Below are 21,619 nucleotides of genomic sequence, written 5' to 3' on the forward strand. Positions count from 1 at the left end.
TTTCCATGTGGTTTTAAATGAATTTGTCTAAACTGGCTAATCAATAATTCAATTCCAACCATAAGCTCCAAATTTCAACAAAGTAAATAAAACTCTTAATGTTTTTTACTCACTTTAAAAAGAGGCCATTAGCCAGATGCAGTGGCATGCGCCTATTGTCCTGGCTACTTGAGAGGCTGAGGCAGGAGGATCAGTTGAGCCCACAAAATCAAGTCCAGCCTGGGCAACATAGTGAAAAGTTCCTACGTCTCCAGGAAAAAAAAAAAAAAAAAGAAGAAAGGCCAAGCCAGGCACAGGGGTACATGCCTATAGTCCCAGCTACTAAGGTGGGAGGCCAGGAGTTCGAGACTTTACCGTGCTATAACAGAGCCTGTGAATAGCCATTGCCCTCCAGCCTAGGGAACATAGTGAGACTCTGTTTCCTTTAAAAAAGAAAAGAAAGGGCCCAGACCGGTGGCTCAAGCCTGTAATCCCAGCACTTTGGGAGGCCAAGGCAGGTGGATCGCTTGAGCTCAGGAGTTCAAGACCAGCCTGGGTAACATGGCGAAACTCTGTCTCTACAAAACACACAAAAATTACTTGGGCATGGTGGAGCATGCCTGTAATCCCAGGTACTTGAGAGGCTGAGGTGGGAGGATTGCTTGAGCCCAGGAAGTCAAGGGTGCAGTAAAGCCAAGATTGTGGCACTACACTCCAGCCTGGGTGACAGAATGAGACTGTCTCAAAAAAAAATGGAAAGAAAGCAAAGGAAAATAGAGAATTGTAGTATCATGAAATAAACAATAGCACCTAATTCAGTTTTGTGTGCTTGCTGTCAAGGTGAACAAGAAACCAAGTCCTGAGATTCAAGGATATTTCCATAGGGAAAAAGTATGCTCTACCAGTTTTAAGAAATTGAACCTTGATGTGTGAAGTCAACAGCTGTAAGTCATCAGCTTCCCCTCATAGCCTGCAAGTATGATACCACATTGCATTTTCTAACATTAAACACCTTATAAACCTTTTGAGATATGGTTCACCAACTTACCTATTCTTTACCACTTCCAAGATCATGGTTGAAACATAAGACCTATGAGGAACTAGATTCTGAAGAAATTTTGAGCCTTGGAGGAGTTGAAGATCCTTAAAGCTCTTTACAACCGAAGTCTTTAAAAGATCAAGCACCTTGGGTATAGTTAATAAAAATAAATGAAAAAAACAAATAATTAAAAGATCAAGCGCCTAATAGAATGAAATAAGAAAATAAAGCAAATATTATAGCTCATGCTATAAATCTTAACCCTATAACTGTTCCTATGAGCTGCCATTCACTATATCCCTATGACAACTATTTTAACTAGATGAAGATGTTACAAAAATTATGACGTTCAGTGGGAACTTTAAAGAGTTGAAGACAAGCCTTCCTTAAGCAAAAAGGGGGAAAAAAAGGCTAAAAGTCAATATAAATATTACCCACAACCTGGAATACATATAAGAAAAAAAGAGTAAATTTCATCCTTGCAACTAACCTATTCTTGGAAAGCTACAACATAATAAAACTGCTGGTGAATATCCAGCTAAATTGTCCCTTCCTCCAACTTGGGCTGTGTGATATCCTTCCACTCTTATTCCCACCTCATCACCTAGCTTACCATACAATAGGAAATGAAAGAATAAACCAAAAACCTGTAGAAGTCTTCCATCAGTCCCCAGAGAACAGAGGGGACATACATGTCTTATAGCAGCTTTGCTGCTGGCAGGAAGGGGGTAAAATTGTTTAGGAAAGGATACAACAAAAACAGATTTCTGTGTGTGTGTGTGTGTGTGTGTGTGTGTGTGTGTGTGTGTGTTTTACCAACTACAGAAGGAAACAAAATGGCATTAAAAAAAAATACCTGGTCCTGAAATCTTTGTATTCTTGTTACAGAGAGAAGAAGAGCAATGCTGAAGGGACTTAAGTTATTAGTGGAATCTCCTTGCTGTCCTGCCTAGAAAAGAGCAACCAAAAGAAAGTCATTACTTACATTTTCTTTCTTTTTTTTTTTTTAAAGATAGGGTCTCACTCTGTTGCCCAGGCTGGAGTGCAGTGATGCAATCATAAACCACTGCAGCCTTGATTTCCCAGACTCAAGGGATCCTCCTGGCTTAGCCTCCCAAGTAGCTGGGACTACACCATGCCTGGCTAATTTTTTAATTTTTAATTTTTAAATTTTTTGGAGAGATGAAGTCTCACTGTGTTGCCCAGGTGAGTCTCAAACTCCTGGCCTCAAGTGATCCTCCCACCTTGGTCTTCCAAAGTGCTGGGATTACAGGTGTGAACCACCACACCTGTCCCATTACATACATCTTAAAAGTATAACAGCCTATTTAACAATAAGTCCCTTGGCCAGGTGTCATGGCTCACACTTGTAATCCCAGCACTTTGGGAAACTGAGGCAGGTGGATCACTTGAGGTCAGGAGTTCAAGACCAGTCTGGCCAACATAGTGAGACCCTGTCTCGTAAAGTACAAAAATTAGCTGGGAGTGGTGGCACATGTCTGTAATCCCAGCTACTCAGGAGGTTGAGGCAGGAGAATCACTTGAATATGGGAGGCGAAGGTTGCAGTGAGCTGAGATTGCGCCACTGCACCCCCCACCAAAAAAAAAAAAAGTCCCTATGACTCAAAGGACATAAAAAAAATTTTTAATAGTAATAAAAAATAAAAATAGGTCCTTGAATGGATCAGAAATCCAAATGTAAGAGCAAAAATTATAATACTTTTAGAAGAAAACATACAGAAAAATTTCGAGACCTTGGATTAGGTAAAGATTTCTTAGATACAATACCAAAAGCATAATTTGTACAAGAAAAAACTGATAAACTGGACCTCACCAAAATTTAAAACTTTTGTACTTCAAAAGATACCATTAAGAAAATAAAAAGACAAGTCACAGACTGAGAAAAAATATTTGCTAATTATATACCCAATAAGGAACTTGTCACCATTCATAACAAAGTTATTGAAAAAATAAAAAAGAACTTGTCAGTAGAATATACAAAGAATTTTAATTAAGAAGACAAACAACACACTCAAAAAATGGGCAAAAGATTTGAATAGACATTTCACCAAAGAAGATTTTAGAACAGTTAATGAGCACATGAAAAGATGCTCAATTATCATCAGTCATTAAGAAAATGCAAAGTTAAACCTCAATGAGGTACTGTTTCATACCCATTAGAATGGATATAATAAAAAAGACAGACAACAAATGTTGGCCAAGAGACAGAGAAATAGGAACCCTCACACAGTGATAGTGGGAATGTCAAATGATACTGTTTTGGAAAGCAGGCAGTTTCTTAAAAATATAAACATAAATTTCTCATACGAGCCAGCAGTTCTACTCCTGGGTATATGCACAAAAGAAATAAAACATATGTCCACACAAAGACTTGCATGTGAATGTTAGTGGCAGCATTATTTGTAGTAGCCAAACAGTAGAAAAAATTCAAATATCCACCAGCAGGGAGACTGCTAAATAAAACTCACATATATCCACAAAATGGAATACTACTCAACAATAAAAAGAAATGAGCCTAATATGGTAGCTCACACCTGTAATCCCAGCTAGTTGGGAGGCTAAGGCAGGAGGATCACATGAGGCCAGGAGTTCACAGCAAGACCTCCGTCTCTTAAAAAAAATTTTTTTTGGCCAGGCGCGGTGGCTCAAGCCTGTAATCCCAGCACTTTGGGAGGCCGAGACGGGCAGATCACGAGGTCAGGAGATCGAGACCATCCTGGCTAACACGGTGAAACCCCGTCTCTACTAGAGGTGGCGGGCGCCTGTAGTCCCAGCTACTCGGGAGGCTGAGGCAGAAGAATGGCGTAAACCCAGGAGGCGGAGCTTGCAGTGAGCTGAGATCTGGCCACTGCACTCCAGCCTGGGTGACAGAGTGAGACTCCGTCTCAAAAAAAAAAAAAAAAAAAAATTTTTTTTTTAAATTAGCCAGGTGTGGTGGTGTGCGCCTGTGGTCCTAGCTAGTCAGAAGTCCACAATGGGAGGATCACTTGAGGCCAGGAGTTTGAGGGTGCAATGAGCCATGATCACGGATATTGCACTCCACCCTAGGTGACAGAGTGAGACCATGTCTCTTAAAACAAACAAAACAGTAAAAAGAAATGAAATACTGACATACACTACAACACAGGTGAACCCTGAAAACATTACACTTCATGAAAGAAGATATACACAAAAGACCACATATCATATAATTTCATTTATACAAAATATCTAGGAAAGGTAAATCTATAGAGACAGAAAGTAGATTAGTGGTTACCTGAGGCTGGGAGTGCTAATGCAGATTAAATGGGCATAAAAGATCTTACAGGGTGATAAAAATGTTCTAAAATTGGATTATAGTGACAGTTACAAACTAGGTAAACTTATGAAAAACATCACTGGATTGCATGCTTAGAATAAAATAATTTTATGCTATGTAAATTGTGCCTCAAAAAGTTTAAAAAATACATTTTCAAGGCCTAGAAAAGATGATACCAATAAAACAAAAAATATATAAAATAAAACATCAATCAAACAGAAAACAAAAACAAAACAACAGAGTGGATCAAAATACATAAAGCTGGTGAAATGGCCAGTAATATAGTTACTACGAACCTAAATTTAAAAAAAGAGTGAACAGATACAGAGAAGATAAATTAAAGCCTACTCACAGATTATGGTCTTTAAGTATCCTTTCCTACAAAAGGGACCCAGGGCTTTTTAGAGACATGGTTGGCATCAGGATGGGGCAAAGAAAGTACCATAGTGAGCCTTGGGCATATCATGCCACAGCTCAAAGACTAATGGGGTCACATCAAAAGAACACATAAGCTGACCTGAAGGATCCAACTGGCTAAATTTGGGTAATTTTGTGCTCAAAACAAATAACGACAGTAATGAATAATGAGTACATTGAATTTAAAAAGGTTCATGAGTGCATAATGATATTCATGAATAAACAATAGGGAAAGGAGAGGCTCTTTTTACAGAAGAATGCCAGCTAATATTGTAGAAAGAAAAACGCAATTAAAATTTTCTAATTAAAATCAGAATCCTTTGGGAACAGATTGTGAGGACAAAAAGAAAAAAATAATAAAATATAAAATTCAAATTCCTGGTATAATTACTGATTTAGGCCAAGAATCATCAATAGACAGGAAAACGAAAACCACTGTGTGAAATGTTGTTGGGAAAAGGATTTTCAATACTATCTCGAACTATGATCCTATAGATTCCTTTCTAATTACAAAGGGATACATATATACTTATAAATGAAGAAAATCGATGGTCATTTTCTTAAAAGCAAATGATTTAGCATCACAAATAGTAAGGTAGTTAATACTATGTTCCTCCTGATGTAATGCATAGAACAGTGGTTGGCTAACTACAAAAAGCCTGTTGGCCAAATCCAACACACTACCTGTTTTTGTGCAACCCATGAGCTAAGACTGGTTTTTATGGTTTTAAATGGTTGGGGGGGGGTGGAAATCAAAGGAAGGCCAGTGCAGTGGCTCACCCCTGTAGTCTCAGCACTTTGGGAGGACAAGGCAGGCAGATCACTTGAGGCCAGGAGTTGAAGACTAGCCTGGCCAACACGGCGAAACCCCACCTCTACTAAAAATACGAAAATTAGCCAGGCGCGGTGGCATGCGCTTGTAGTCCCAGCTACTTGGGAGGTTGAGGCATGAGAATCACTTGAACCTGGGAGGTGGAGGTCGCAGTGAGCCAAGATTGGGCCATGGCACTTCAGCTTGGGTGAGAGTGAGACTCTGTCCAAATAAAAAACAAAAAACGAAGAATAATATCCCACAATATAAAAATGGAATAAAATTCAAATTTCAGTGTCCATAAATAATGGGAAAACAGCCACACTCATTAGTACATTTTGTCTGTGGCTGCCTTCTTGCTGCAATGGTAAAGCTGAGTAGTTGTGACAGAGCCTGCATGGCCTGCAAAGTGCAAAATATTAGTATCTGGCCCTTGCAAGAAAATGTACACAACATCACTTACAAAGTATTCAAGTCAAAAATGTCTAACTTGAACCCAATCATGAGGAAACAATCAGATAAATCCAAAAATGTGGGACATTACACAAGTGGGCTGATGCTTCAAAAAAATCAGTCTAAAACTAGAAAGACCAACCAAATGCAATGCATGAAGCCTGATGAGAGCCTGGAGCGGAGGAAAAAAAAAAAACACAGCTGTAAAAGACATTTTAGAGACAACTGTGAAAATGTGAATAGGGAATATAAATTAAATAATATTATGGAATTACTGTTAATTTTCTTAGATGTGATGATGGTATTGTGATAATATGTCCCTGTTCTTAGCAAGCTGAAATATTAAGGCATTGAGGTGTTAGGTTTTGGGTTTCTGCATCTTACTTTTAAATGTTCAGAAAAAGAATATGTATGAGAGAAAAAGTGAGGTAAATGTGGCAAAGCGTCTAATAATTGGTGAATCTAGGTGAAGGGAACATAGGTGTTCTTCATGCTATGTAGTGTTTTAACTTTTCTAAGTTAGAATTTTCAAACTAAAAAGTTGGAGGAACAAATATATCTGTACACTACTTTTCTTTAATATAGTTCAAAACACTTGAGTTTTATTTTACTACTTTACAAATACTTCATGATGAATGACTTAGCATCACACAACTCCATGATCTACTACTAGATGCAACATCCTAATTCATAAATGAGAAAGCAGAGGCCATAGGTGAAGGTCACATAAGATAGTGACACATAATCTACTTAGATTTTGAGTTTCCTGCTGAATAGTTCTCAGCTTTTTTTCTACTTTTTTGCATTAGAACATTTGAGGCTTTTTTAATAGACCTTTCTGGCTTGCTTAAGGATGTGGTATACAGCTAAAGTGAGGACTTTAAAAAAAAGGGAGTGTGGTAACATGTATTGTCCACTTTTAAAGTATAAAAAAAAAAAAAAAAAAAAAAAGAGAGATCCTCCACACCCAGAGTCATTTTACAGTATTTATTTCCTGTCATTAACTGGCATAAAAGTGGCTTAAGTTCAAACACTTTCATTCAAAAGAGACCCAGATCACCTTACAAGTTTGGTGCTACCTTTAAGTGTTTCAGGAGTTCTCTGCCTAGTTCATAGTCCAATTTGATGGCAAACACAATGTGTAGAATAATGGTGCCTTCCACATGACGAAGTTCACCTGATGGCACAGTAACAACATCCAACAGCCTAAAAGATTCAACAGAAAGGTATGAGCTATAAGGTGCAGTGCCTCATGCCTGTAATCCCAGCACTTTGGGAGGCCGAGGCAGGCAGATCACTTGATCCCAGGAGTTCAAGACCAGCCTCTACTAAAAGTTTAAAAAAACCAGCCCCATGTGGTGGCACACCTGTAGTCCCAACTACTTGGGAGGCTGAGGTGGGAGGATTGTTTCAGCCCGGAAGGTGGAGGTTGCAGTGAGCCAAGATTGCGCCACTGCACTCCAGCCAAGGCAACAACAAAAAAAAGGTATGAGCTATGGTTTTTGAGTGAGAGACAAGGGCAGGTGCTACGATGAACAAGTACACCAACTCAATCTAAACTCATACAATCACTGAAGGCAGGTGTTTACTAGAAATTCTACTGCCCAGTTCTCTACTCCTGTCTGTCTGTTCTGTCTATCTATCCATCCATCCATCCATCCATCCATCCATCCATCCATCCATCCATCCATCCGAGACAGGGTCTTGCTCTGTCACTCAGGCTGGTGTGCAATGGCATGATCATAGCTCACTGTAGCCTCAACGTCCCAGGCTCAAACAATCTTCCTACCTCAGCCTCCTGAGTAGCTGGGACTACAGGCATGGGCCACTTTGCCAAACTAATATTTCTATTTTTTGGTAGAGATGGAGTTTCACTATATTGCCCAGCTGGTCTCGAACTCCTGGGCTCAAGTGATTCTCATGCCTCAGCCTCACAAAATGTTGGGATCACAGGCATGATTTACTGTGCCCAGACTCCACTTCTTTTTACAAGATTTCATAAAATAAATGTCTATAGTCATAATTTCTTCTTTTTTATCTCACAATCTCTTCCCAGTACAATCCAATTCAATCAGGTTTCTATCCTCTTTCTACCCTCACCCCCGCAATAACATTAGATTACTTTTTCAAGGGTCACAAATGACCTCCAAGTTGCCAAAAACAATAAAGTCCCATCTTAATTAACATCTCAGATCTGACACAATTAACCACTTCTTTCTTGAAAAATTTTCTTCTCTTAGCTTCCAGGGCATCATCACTGGCCTCTCCTCAAACAAACATTTTTTTTTTTTTAGACAAGGATTCATTCCCATTGCCCAGGCTGGAATGCAAAGGTGCAATCTCAGCTCACTGCAACCTCCGCATCCTAAGCTCAAGTGATTCTCCTGCTTCAACCTCCCGAGTAGTTGGTACTACAGGCATGCATCACTGCACCTGGCTATTTTTGTACTTTTTGTAGAGATGGGGTTTTACCATGTCATCCAGGCTGGTCTTGAACTCCTGAGCTCAAGCCATCTGCCTGCCTCAGCCTCCCAAAGTGCTTGACCTTGAAATGCTGGAATGCCTCTGAACTCAGTCTTACGTTTCTTTTAATTCATGCTTTCCCTTGATAATCCCATTCAGTCTCTTGGCTTTAGTCCCTTCCAGTCTTATCCCAAGTTCCGCCCTCTCCCTACTACTCCAGGGTACCTGGTTAATATCTCCTTATGGGACCCTAATATATTAGTGTGGTCAAAAGTGAGCTAATAAAAAAAAAAAAAAATGAGCTAATTATTTTCTCCAAAATCTGATTCGTCAGCTTATTCTAATTTAGTATCTAAGACCACCTTCTCTGCTGGGTGTGGCAGCTTGCTCCTGTAATTCCAGCACTTTGGGAGGCTGAGGCAGGAGATTGCCTGAGGCTAGGAGTTCAAGACCAGCCTGGGCAACATAGTGAAACCCTGTCTCTAGAAAAAATTTTTAAAATTAGCCAGGTTTGGGCCGGGTGCAGTGGCTCATGCCTGTAATCCCAGCAGTTTGGGAGGCCAAAGCAGGCGGATCACTTGAGGTCAGGAGTTCGAGACCAGCCTGGCCAATATAGTGAAAGCCCGTCTACTAAAAATACAAAAAGTAGCCAGGCATGGTGGTGCGCACCTGTAATCCCAGCTAGTAGGGAGGCTGAGGCAGGAGGATCACTTGAACCTGGGAGGCAGAGTTTGCAGTGACCTGAGATCGTGCCACTGCACTCTAGCCTGGGCAACACGGTGAGACTTCATCTCAAAAAAAAAAAAAAAAAAAAAAAATTTTAGCCATAGTGGGGGTTGCCTGAAATCCCAGACACTTGGGAGGGTGAGGCAGGAGAATCACTTAAACTTGGAAAGCAGAGGTTGCAGGGAGTCGAGATTACGCTACTGTACTCCAGCCTGGGTGACAGAGACTCCATTTCATAAAAAAAAAGAAAAAAATAGAAAAAAATTAACCAGGCTTGGTGTCACGTGCCTATACTCCCAGCTATTGGGAAGCTGAGGCTGGAGGGTCACTTGAGCCCAGGAATTAGAGACTACAGTGAGCTATGATGGTGCTACTGCACTCTAACCTGGACAACAGAATAAGACACTCTTAAAAAAAGAAAAGAAAAAATGAAAAAATAAACCACCTCTAATTAATTGCTCAAGCCAAACTAACTAAATTCTCTGTCTCTCGATTTCCATATCCATAAAATAGAGGTAAAATAGGGTTGTGAGGTTTAAAGTGCTTGGAATAGCACCTGGCACAGAATGAACACTCTACAAATGTTTGCTTAAAAAACAAAAATCTGGCTGGGCACGGGGGCTCACGCCTGTAATCCCAACACTGTGGGAGGCCGAGGTGGGTGGATCATCCGAGGTCAGGAGTTCAAGACCAGCCTGGCCAATCTGGTGAAACCCCATCTCTACTAAAAATACAAAAAATTAGCTGGGCGTGGTGGCGCGTGCCTGCAATCTCAGCTACTCAAGAGGTTGAGGGAGGAGAATTGCTTGAACCCAAGAGGCGGAGGTTGCAGTGAGCCGAGATCGTGACACTGCACTCCAGTCTGGACAACAGAGCGACATTCAACATCAAAAAAAAAAAAGAAAGAAAGAAAAAACAAAAATCCTTGGCCAGGCACAAAGGCTCATGTCTGTAATGCCAGCACTCTGAGAGACTGAGAAGGGTGAATCACTTGAGGCCAGGAGTTTGAGACCACCCTGGCCAACATGGCAAACCCTGTCTCTACTAAAAATACAAAAATTAGCTGGGCATAGTGGTGCGTACCTGTAGTACCAGATACTTAGGAGGCTGAGGCAGGAGAATCACTTAAACCTGGGAGGTGGAGGATGCAGTGAATTGAGATATGCCACTGCACTCCAGCATGGGCGACACAGCGATACTCTGTATCAAAAACAAACAAACAAAAACACCCAAAATCCTCTTTCTCAGACATGTCACACTGTTCTGCCTTTGTACTATTCCCCTACCTGAGAATGCTCTCTGATCTATATATTATGGATCTTATCATTCAGGCTTCAGTTAAAATAGTACATCTGAGAGAGGTTTTCCCTGACCCAATCTAAAGTAGCTATACTGTCAGTGTTAGATCAACCATTTGAATTATCTGCATAGCACTTTTCACTCTAATATTTTTCTTGTTATTTATTTTCTGTCCTCTTCTCACTAAAACTGAAGCTCTGCAAGAGCAGGGACGTTGTCTGACTGGTTCAACACGGTAGCCCCGAGACTAAACAGTTCCTGGCAGAGAGTTGACACTTAATAAATAGGTTTTAAACTTGCAGCTTATAGGACAATTATTGCTATTTTCCTGGAAAGGTGAAAATGAAAGAGCTGAAGAGATCATGTTATTCTCTTTATTACTGAAGAGCCAAGAGAAGATTAGAAAAGCTTTGTGCTGAGGTGAAGTTAGGCGGTAAAAGAGAAGAAAATGAAGTAGCTAAAATACACAATGAGAAGATGAATTTGTAAAAATGATCTTTATTTCTACACTATATTACTCACTCATCACCAGTCTGTTCCTCATTGTGCTGCTTATCTAGTGCACTGAAGAAGGCTATGATTCCTTCCAAAACACTCTTTCTGCTTCCCTGAAAACAGTACAAAATTTATAAGGTCTCCCAATTAACAGCAAAATAACCAAGTTGAATTCAAAGTACTTTTCAGCTTAAAGAATTCTCCAGTACAAATTTAAATAAATAATCTATGACTTAGACTCAAACTAAGAATGTATAGAACACTTTCATGTTGAAACAAGGTTTGAAATACCTCTTACTGTAAGAATTTATGGGGCCTATAGTCTACCCTTTCTGAGATCTTTATCCCTTTTACCACCACAAAGAAAATGTAGCAATAGAAGAGATAATGCATGTTTTCCTTGGATGAGAAGCATGATCTTTTTACCAGGCCAAACCAAACCACTAAACATGAAATGAAAGCATCTATGTTCGGCTATGTTTGTTCTGCTATGTAAACCAAGGGTATGAATAAGTTGAATGGTCATAACTGGTCATACCACAAGAACTAAGGAGAAACAATTTTCCATTTGTACCTTGGAGGAGAGAACCAGAAGCTGATAGACCAAAGGTGGTATTTCTTGAAGATTCATCTTGGAGAACATGCTCAATGCTTTTTCCACCACAAATTCCACCTCTTCTGCAGTCAGAGGGACATCCCTGTGGATCAAAGATTCTAAAGGCTACAGACAGAGTCCAACTGCCTTGTTTTCAGAAATTCAATTCAGGGCTTTACAGTGGTTAAAATTCCATTAAACATATTTTAAGAAATAAAACTTGGGAGCAGAGAATTAAAGAGATAATAGATTATTATAACTGTCCCTTTTGATTTTTCTCTAATGAACCTTTAAGGGAACCGATAACCTTACCTAAGCAAAGTCATCTTAGAAAAAAAATCATAAAGTTACATTTTAAATAAGTAAATAAAGCCAAAAAGGAGGCAGGAGTGGGGAGGAAATCTGTAACAGAAAACATAACTACTAATATTCTTACAGTCAGGAGAGCGTGATGTTTACGTTTGCTATGGTTTAATTTCTAGCAAGTAAGTTCACAAAGTAGGATATACAAAGAAAAGGGAAAGATGATGCTTACTTGAACATGGAGGTGAGCTGGATTACATATTGCTGATCCCACCTGGTAGAAGAAAATGACAAAGAAAGTTTATTTCATTCCAACTTATTTAGATATAACTTTGTAAAATTAATGAGGACAAAAAAAAGGGCCAATTCAAGTTTGATTTTGCAATACTGAGAAACAAGATCAAATAAATACCATTTAAAACAATAAAATAGCGGTTGTTAACCTATCTGACTTGCAAAATCAAAATTCTGATGATACCCAATGTTGGTGAAATTGTGGAAAACACACACTCTTCACATACTGTTTTAGGGAATGCATGACAAGTTGGCGGTATTTATCAACTTTAAAAATGCACGTAATCACAGACCTATCTGATTTACTATTTGAAATATATGCCATGTACATGCTTACAAAAGGTCATCTAGATATATAAAAATGTTCAGGCCAGGTGCAATGGCTCATGCCTATTATCCCCACACTTTGGGAAGCCAAGGATCACTTGAGGCCAGGAGTTCAAGACCAGCCTGGGCAATAAAGCAAGATTCCCATCTCTATTTAAAATTTAAAAAGACGTTCATTGAAACACTCTTTGTAATAGCACAAAAACTGGAAACAACCAAATAATCCGACAATTGTAGATTAGCCAAATAATAGATTACTGCAAACCATTAAAAAGAATGATGTAGAGTTGTATATGCTGACATGGACAGCTGTATTAAATAAAAAATGAAAGGTATGTTACGACATGTATTGAATAAACTCTTGTGTAATTAAAAACAAATAAATTGATACATATATGCTTAAAATTATTTATGAAAGGGATCTTATGTAAGCAACCATAAAAACAATTATCTGGTTTAGATAATCTTGGGTATTCCCTTCTTGTTCTTTTTAACAAACCTACATGCAATCACAGTGTTATATAACAGTAATCTCTTTATTTTGTTAATTATATGGTAAGAATTTTTCATCTTTGATGTATACATTTCACTTTTAATAGGTATAAATGTCATGGAGTGGCTCTACCTTAACTTACATAGTTTACATGTTCTATTACTGTATGCTTATATTGGTCACAAATTTCTTGTTGAACATGTTCATATGTGAGGATTTTCTTGTATGTTGGAGTCATTCTTTAATGTAGATTCCCAGAAATACAATTACTGGTTAAAGGATACATTATTTGTATATTCTACTCCCTCAAAAAAAAAAAAGAAAGAAAAGATGCAGCAGCAGGGTGACTTCCCCAGCCTTCACGACCTTGAGACTCCAATAATGCTTAGATTGGAGCATTAAACACACTAAATTAACATTTAATTATGTGTATCTTAACACAATAAATTGCTGTACTAAGATACACAGTCAAGCAAATAAAACTATACGAACAGTCTTAGAGGACAGAATATAGTAAATCATCTCTTTCTCACTAATTCATTGCAGACTAAATAGTTTTATAGTGTTATATTCAAAACTACAAAAAAGAAGGACTTAAAACCTTCACAGATATAAATTCCTGAAATAAAGTGGTTTTTTTTTTTTTTGGCCACTTGTATTCCTAAGAAAGTTCTACATATTAATAAGACTCACCTGCCAGAACACAGGATGTTAATCAACTGCTTCTTACACTCTTCCCCACTCAGAACACCTAGAAATGCAAAATATACTGAGCAATAAATTTGAGTATGTGAATAGAGAAAAAGCCAATAAAATTGGAAGAAAATTACCTTTTCCATAAGCCAGATTTTCCTTTTTGGTAGCCAGGGCAGTGAGAATGATAGGTAGTAACTCCAAAGATTTTCCATTCACTAGGCTGCCTTCTCTGACAGCACTAATAAACTCATTGGCTAATTCAACCAATAATGGTCCTGGAAAATGGTGAGCCTAAAAGTTCACAGGATAAAGGAAATCTCAAGCAGAAATCCCATGTTTGATATATCTTTCTAAGAAATAAAGTCTTTTGCTGAAATAAATTAATTGTCTGAGATCCAGAATTGGTCCCATAAGGGATTTATGGAATCATTCTGCTCTGTCTAGTACATAGTTATAATTGCGCAGGGCTTCAAAAGTTAGAATCCTCTGTCGGTTCCCTAATGCTTTCAGATATGCCAACTCTTCAAAGAGATATATGTCCATGGTACCAGAAATGTAATATGAACATCTAAGTGGATTATAACCCATTCATCTGCCTTTTTTTGAGATGGGGTCTCACTCTGCTGCCCAGGCTGGACTGCAGTGGCACAATCTCGGCTCACTGCAACCTCCACCTCCCTGGCTCAGGCGATCTTCTTGCCCCAGCCTCCCAAGTAGCTATGACCACTGACATGCACCACCAGCCTGGTTAATTTTTTTTTCTTTTGTATTTTTGGTAGAGATGGGGTTTCACCATGTTGCTCAGGCTGGTCTCAAACTCCTGAGCTCAAGCGATCCTCCCACCTCAGCCTCCCAAAGGGCTGGGATTACAGGTGTGAGTCACTATGCCCAGCCTGCCTGCTTCTTTGTTTTTTAACAACAGGTCTTATTCATAAATAAGAACTATGCTAGGTTAGGCACTTAAGTTTTCCTTCCCTCAACAAACTACAAACCCCCCAAAATCTACCCTCAAATAAAAGTTTTTGTTTGCCATCTTACCTCCAGCATCAGTAATCCTATGATCTCAGATGCTATTTCTTTCTGCAAATCCCCTGATTCCACCAACTGGATACAATAAGTGTATATCTTACGTCTCCTAAGTGCTCCAGCTTCCTCACAGCAGGGGGATCCTTATTGTTTTAAACAGGGGGTACAGAAACAAAGGAAGAAATCTTACAAGATTGATAGATAAATAGGAAAAATGAACAGGTTTGTAGTTAAATACAAAAAATAGAATTATCAAACAACTGATTACTATAGTGCTTAGAAAAGCAATGGTTGAGGGCTTTGAAAAAGTGCTTAATTTAGCCAAAGTAAAGGGACGAAAATGTCATCTTTTCTTCATCCACCTATTTTATTAATTTATTTGAATAATTATGTAGTACAGGATGAAGTAACCTTCTAATAGGTCTTACAGCTTTTGAGAAGTCCAGTAACCCAAATTTAATAAGTTAATAAATCTATTTTCTTCAAACTTCTGCAATAGTTCTTTAAAATCACAACAGTTAGCAAGCTTTTTTAATGTGCTCTATACAAATACTTATGAACTTTTAATATGTTCAGTGCTTTCATTTTGATAACTGGATCTCCATTTGGTATTTTCACTTGTATAACTCATTTGCAGTCTGAAAATTTTTTTTAGTGCCAGTCCCTGAACATATCATTAAAAGTTAATTTTCTTTGCATTTTAAAATATCTGGATCATGAAGAAAAAGTGATGAAAATAAATAAAAACTGAAAAAAAAAAGATAATAACAAGTGTTGATGAGGATGTGAAAAAATGGGCATCTTAATCCAGCCACAGTGGAAAACAGTTTGGCGGTTTCTCAAACACTTAAACATAAGAGTTTCCATATGATCTGGCAATTCCACTCCTAGATATATATCCAAGAGGAAGGAAAACATATGTCCACACAAAAATTTATACATAAATGTTCATAGCAGTATTATTTATAATAGCCAGAAAATAGATACAACTTAAGTCTTCATCAACTCATGAATGGAAAAATGTTGTATATCCACATAATGGAATATTATTCAGCAGTAAAAATAAACTACTGATACATATTACAACATAGAAGAACCTTTGTAACATTAAAAATGAAAGAAGTCAGTCACAAAGGACCATATGTAGAATGATTCCACTAAATGAAATGTCCAGAATAGACAAATCTGTAGAGACAAAAAGTAGATTCGTGGTTTCTTAGGACTGGAATGGACTAGGGGTTTGGAGAGGTGACATCTAAGAGATGCAAACCTTCTTTCAGGGGTAATGAAATTGTTTTAAAATCAATTGTGGTAATGGATACACAACTGTGAATATACTAAAAGCCATAGAATTGCTCTTCCATTTAGTAGTGCACATAGGCAGCTGCTATTGATCTTTCATTATTTCCTTTTCTCTGATATTTCTATAAAACATTTAGCAAGTTTCCATACAGGTTGACTCAACCAATCTTGAAAGTTCTTTCGGCCGAGCACGGTGGCTCACGCCTGTAATCCCAGCACTTTGGGAGGCCAAGGCAGGCGGATCATGAGGTCAGGAGATCGAGACCATCCTGGCTAACATGGTGAAACCCCGTCTCTACTAAAATACAAAAAAAATTAGCCGGGCTTGGTGGCGGGCGCCTGTAGTCCCAGCTACTCGGGAGGCTGAGGCAGGAGAATGGCGTGAACCTGGGAGGCGGAGCTTGCAGTGAGCTGAGATCGCGCCACTGCACTCCAGCCTGGGACAGAGCAAGACTCCGTCTCAAAAAAGAAAAAACAGGGGCACGCCCAAGATGGCCGAATAGGAACAGCTCCAGCCTCCAGCTCCCAGCGTGAGTGACACAGAAGACGGGTGATTTCTGCGTTTTCAACTGAGGTACCGGGTTCATCTCATTGGGGAGTGCCGGACAATCGGTGCTGGTCAGCTGGTGCAGCCCGACCAGCGAGAGCTGAAGCAGGGCGAGGCATCGCCTCACCTGGGAAGTGCAAGGGGGAAGGGAATGCCTTTTCCTAGCCAAGGGAAACTGAGACACACAACACCTGGAAAATCGGGTAACTCCCACCCTAATACTGCGCTTTACCAAGGGTCTTAGCAAGCGGCACACCAGGAGATTATATCCCACACCTGGCCTGGAGGGTCCCACACCCACGGAGCCTCCCTCATTGCTAGCACGGCAGTCTGAGATCTAACTGCAAAGCAGCAGCGAGGCTGAGGGAGGGGCGCCCGCCATTGCTGAGGCTTAAGTGGGTAAATGAAGCCACCCGGAAGCTCGAATTGGGTGGAGCCCACCACAGCTCAAGGAGGTCGGCCTGCCTCTGTAGACTCCTCCTCTGGGGACAGGGCATAGCTAAACAAAAAGCAGCAGAAACCTTGGCAGAGGTAAATGACCCTGTCTGACAGCTTTGAAGAGAGCAGTGGATCTCCCAGCACGGAGGTTGAGATCTGAGAACAGACAGACTGCCTGCTCAAGTGGGTCCCTGACCCCTGAGTAGCCTAACTGAGAGACATCCCACACTAGGTGCAGACTGACACCTCACACCTCACACGGCAGGGTACACCCCTGAGACGAAGCTTCCAGAGCAAGAATCAGACAGCAACACTCGCTGTGCAGCAATATTCTATCTTCTGCAGCCTCCGCTGCTGATACCCAGGCCAACAGGGTCTGGAGTGGACCTGAAGCAAACTCCAACAGACCTACAGCTGAGGGTCCTGACTGTTAGAAGGAAAACTAACAAACAGAAAGGACACCCACACCAAAACCCCATCAGTACATCACCATCATCAAAGACCAAAGGCAGATAAAACCATAAAGATGGGGAAAAAGCAATGCAGAAAAGCTGGAAATTCAAAAAATCAGAGCACATCTCCCCCTCAAAAGGAACGCAGCTCATCGCCAGCAACGGAACAAAGCTGGACAGAGAATGACTTTGACGAGTTGAGAGAAGAAGGCTTCAGTTGATCAAACTTCTCAGAGCTAAAGGAGGAACTACGTAACCAGCACAAAGAAACTAAAAACCTTGAAAAAAGAATGGATGAACGGATAACTAGAATAATCAATGCAGAGAAGACCTTAAAAGAACTGACAGAGATGAAAACCATAACATGAGAAATACATGACAAATGCACAAGCTTCAGTAACTGACTCAATCAACTGGAATAAAGAGTATCAGCGATTGAAGATCAAATGAATGAAATGAAGCAAGAAGAGAAGTGTGGAGAAAAAAAGAGTAAAAAGAAATGGACAAAGCCTCCAAGAATTATGGGATTATGTGAAAAGACCAAATCTACATCTGATTGGTATGCCTGAAAGTGACAGGAAAAATGGAACCAAGTTGGAAAACACTCTGCAGGATATCATCCAGAACTTCCCCAACCTAGTAAGGCAGGCCAACATCCAAATTCAGGAAATACAGAGAACACCACAAAGATACTCCTCGAGAAGAGCAACTCCAAGACACATAATTGTCAGATTCACCAAAGTTGAAATGAAGGAAAAAATGTTAAGGGCAGCCAGAGAGAAAGGTCGGGTTACCCACAAAGGGAAGCCCACCAGACTAACAGCAGATCTCTCAGCAGAAACTCTCCAAGCCAGAGGAGAGTAGGGGCCAATATTCAACATTCTTAAAGAATTTTCAACCCAGAATTTCATATCCAGCCAAACTAAGTTTCATCAGTGAAGGAGAAATAAAATCCTTTACAGACAAGCAAATGCTGAGAGATTTTGTCACCACCAGGCCTGCCCTACAAGAGATCCTGAAGGAAGCACTAAACATGGAAAGGAATAACAGGTACCAGCCATTGCAAAAACATGTCAAAATGTAAAGTCCATCAATGCTAGGAAGAAACTGCATCACCTAACGAGCAAAATAACCAGCTAATATCATAATGACAGGATCAAGTTCACACATAACAATACTAACCTTAAATGTAAATGGACTAAATGGTCCAATTAAAAGACACAGACTGGCAAATTGGATAAAGAGTCAAGACCCATCAGTTTGCTGTATTCAGGAGACCCATCTCACATGCAGAGACACACATAGGCTCAAAATAAAGGGATGGAGGAAGATCTACCAAAAGGAAAATCAAAAAAGCAGGGGTTGCAATCCTAGTCTCTGATAAAACAGACTTTAAACCATCAAAGATCAAAAGAGATAAAGAAGGCCACTACATAATGGTAAAGGGATCAATTCATCAGGAAGAGCTAACTATCCTAAATATATATGCACCCAATACAGGAGCACCCAGATTCATAAAACAAGTCCTTAGAGACTTACAAAGAGACTTAGACTCCCATACAATAATAATGGGAGACTTCAACACCCCACTGTCAACATTAGACAGATCAACAAGACAGAAAGTTAACAAGGATATCCAGGAATTGAACTCAACTCTGCACCAAGCAGACCTAATAGACATCTACAGAACTCTCCACCCCAAATCAACAGAATATACATTCTTCTCAGCACCACATCGCACTTACTCCAAAATTGACCGCATAGTTGGAAGTAAAGCACTCCTCAGCAAATGTAAAAGAACAGAAATTATAACAAACTGTCTCTCAGACCACAGTGCAATCAAACTAGAACTCAGGACTAAGAAACTCAATCAAAACCGCTCAACTACATGGAAACTGAACAACCTGCTCCTGAATGACTACTGGGTACATAACGAAATGAAGGCAGAAATAAAGATGTTCTTTGAAACCAATGAGAACAAAGATACAACATACCAGAATCTCTGGGACACATTTAAAGCAGTGTGTAGAGGGAAATTTATAGCACTAAATGCCCACAAGAGAAAGCAGGAAAGATCTAAAATTGACACCCTAACATCACAATTAAAAGAACTAGAGAAGCAAGAGCAAACACATTCAAAAGCTAGCAGAAGGCAAGAAATAACTAAAATCAGAGCAGAACTGAAGGAGATAGAGACACAAAAAACCCTCCAAAAAAATCAATGAATCCAGGAGCTGGTTTTTTGAAAAGATCAACAAAATTGACAGACCACTAGCAAGACTAATAAAGAAGAAAAGAGAGAAGAATCAAATAGACGCAATAAAAAATGATAAAGGGGATATCACCACTGACCCCACAGAAATACAAACTACCATCAGAGAATACTACAAACACCTCTATGCAAATAAACTAGAAAACCTAGAAGAAATGGATAATTTCCTGGACACATACACTCTCCCAAGACTAAACCAGGAAGAAGTTGAATCCCTGAATAGACCAATAGCAGGCTCTGAAATTGAGGCAATAATTAATAGCCTACTAACCAAAAAAAGTCCAGGATCAGGCAGATTCACAGCCGAATTCTACCAGAGGTACAAGGAGGAGTTGGTACCATTCCTTCTGAAACTATTCCAATCAATAAAAAAAGAGGGAATCCTCCCTAACTCATTTTACGAGGCCAACATCATCCTGATACCAAAGCCTGACAGAGATACAACAAAAAAAGAGAAGTTTAGACCAATATCCCTGATGAACATCGATGCAAAAATCCTCAATAAAATACTGGCAAACCAAATCCAGCAGCACATCAAAAAGCTTATCCACCATGATCAAGTGGGCTTCATTCCTGGGATGCAAGGCTGGTTCAACATACGCAAACCAATAAACGTAATTCAGCATATAAACGGAACCAAAGACAAAAACCACATGATTATCTCAATAGATGCAGTAAAGGCCTTTGACAAAATTCAACAGCTCTTCATGCTAAAAACTCTCAATAAATTCGGTATTAATGGAACATATCTCAAAATAATAAGAGCTATTTATGACAAACCCACAGCCAATATCATACTGAATGGGCAAAAACTGGAAGCATTCCCTTTGAAAACTGGCACAAGACAGGGAAGCCCTCTATCACCACTCCTATTCAACATAGTGTTGGAAGTTCTGGCTAGGGCAATCAGGCAAGAGAAAGAAATAAAGGGTATTCAGTTAGGAAAAGAAGAAGTCAAATTGTCCCTGTTTGCAGATGACATGATTGCATATTTAGAAAACTCCATTGTCTCAGCCCAAAATCTCCTTAAGCTAATAAGCAACTTCAGCAAAGTCTCAGGATACAAAATCAATGTGCAAAAATCACAAGCATTCTTACACACCAGTAACAGACAAAGAGCCAAATCATGAATGAACTCCCATTCACAATAGCTTCAAAGAGAATAAAATACCTAGGAATTCAACTTACAAGGGATGTAAAGGACCTCTTCATGGAGAACTACAAACCACTGCTCGGTGAAATAAAAGAGAACACAAACAAATGGAAGAACATACCATGCTCATGGATAGGAAGAATCAATATCGTGAAAATGGCCATACTGCCCAAGGTAATTTATAGATTCAATGCCATCCCCATTAAGCTACCAATGACTTTCTTCACAGAATTGGAAAAAACTGCTTTAAAGTTCATGTGGAACCAAAAAAGACCCCGCATTGCCAAGACAATCCAAAGCCAAAAGAACAAAGCTGGAGGCATCATGCTACCTGACTTCAAACTATACTACAAGGCTACAGTAACCAAAACAGCGTGGTACTGGTACCAAAACAGAGATATAGACCAATGGAACAGAACAGAGTCCTCAGAAATAATACCACACATCTGCAGCCATCTGATCTTTGACAAACCTGACAAAAACAAGAAATGGGGAAAGGATTCCCTATTTAATAAATGGTGCTGGGAAAATTGGCTAGCCATAAGTAGAAAGCTGAAACTGGATCCTTTCCTTACTCCTTATACAAAAATTAATTCAAGATGGATTAGAGACTTAAATGTTAGACCTAAAACCATAAAAACCCTAGAAGAAAACCTAGGTAATACCATTCAGGACATAGGCATGAGCAAGGACTTCATGTCTAAAACACCAAAAGCAATG

The 21,619-nt window shown here is 39.5% G+C and overlaps 2 protein-coding genes across 8 annotated transcripts in view; one reads left to right on the top strand and one right to left on the bottom strand.

Annotated features, from left to right (window-relative positions):
* LOC105488333 (FA complementation group I) overlaps positions 1-21,619 on the bottom strand; it is an 80,151-nt gene that overhangs the window by 41,306 nt on the left and 17,226 nt on the right. For all 5 annotated transcript variants that reach the window (XM_011752281.3, XM_011752279.3, XM_071100711.1 and 2 more), the window contains exons 4-12: positions 14,748-14,878; positions 13,844-14,000; positions 13,707-13,764; positions 12,132-12,173; positions 11,576-11,699; positions 11,029-11,114; positions 7,098-7,224; positions 1,875-1,967; positions 1,028-1,164 (exon numbers count right to left, since the gene is read on the bottom strand). In XM_011752281.3, coding sequence (XP_011750583.2) covers positions 1,028-1,164; positions 1,875-1,967; positions 7,098-7,224; positions 11,029-11,114; positions 11,576-11,699; positions 12,132-12,173; positions 13,707-13,764; positions 13,844-14,000; positions 14,748-14,878 — 955 coding nt within the window. The remainder of the gene's footprint in view (positions 1-1,027; positions 1,165-1,874; positions 1,968-7,097; positions 7,225-11,028; positions 11,115-11,575; positions 11,700-12,131; positions 12,174-13,706; positions 13,765-13,843; positions 14,001-14,747; positions 14,879-21,619) is intronic.
* LOC105488336 (retinaldehyde binding protein 1) overlaps positions 1-21,619 on the top strand; it is a 94,970-nt gene that overhangs the window by 26,867 nt on the left and 46,484 nt on the right. The window lies entirely within an intron of this gene.

This window comes from Macaca nemestrina, chromosome 7 (genome assembly GCF_043159975.1).
Source record: "Macaca nemestrina isolate mMacNem1 chromosome 7, mMacNem.hap1, whole genome shotgun sequence".
Classification (NCBI taxonomy): domain Eukaryota; kingdom Metazoa; phylum Chordata; class Mammalia; order Primates; family Cercopithecidae; genus Macaca; species Macaca nemestrina.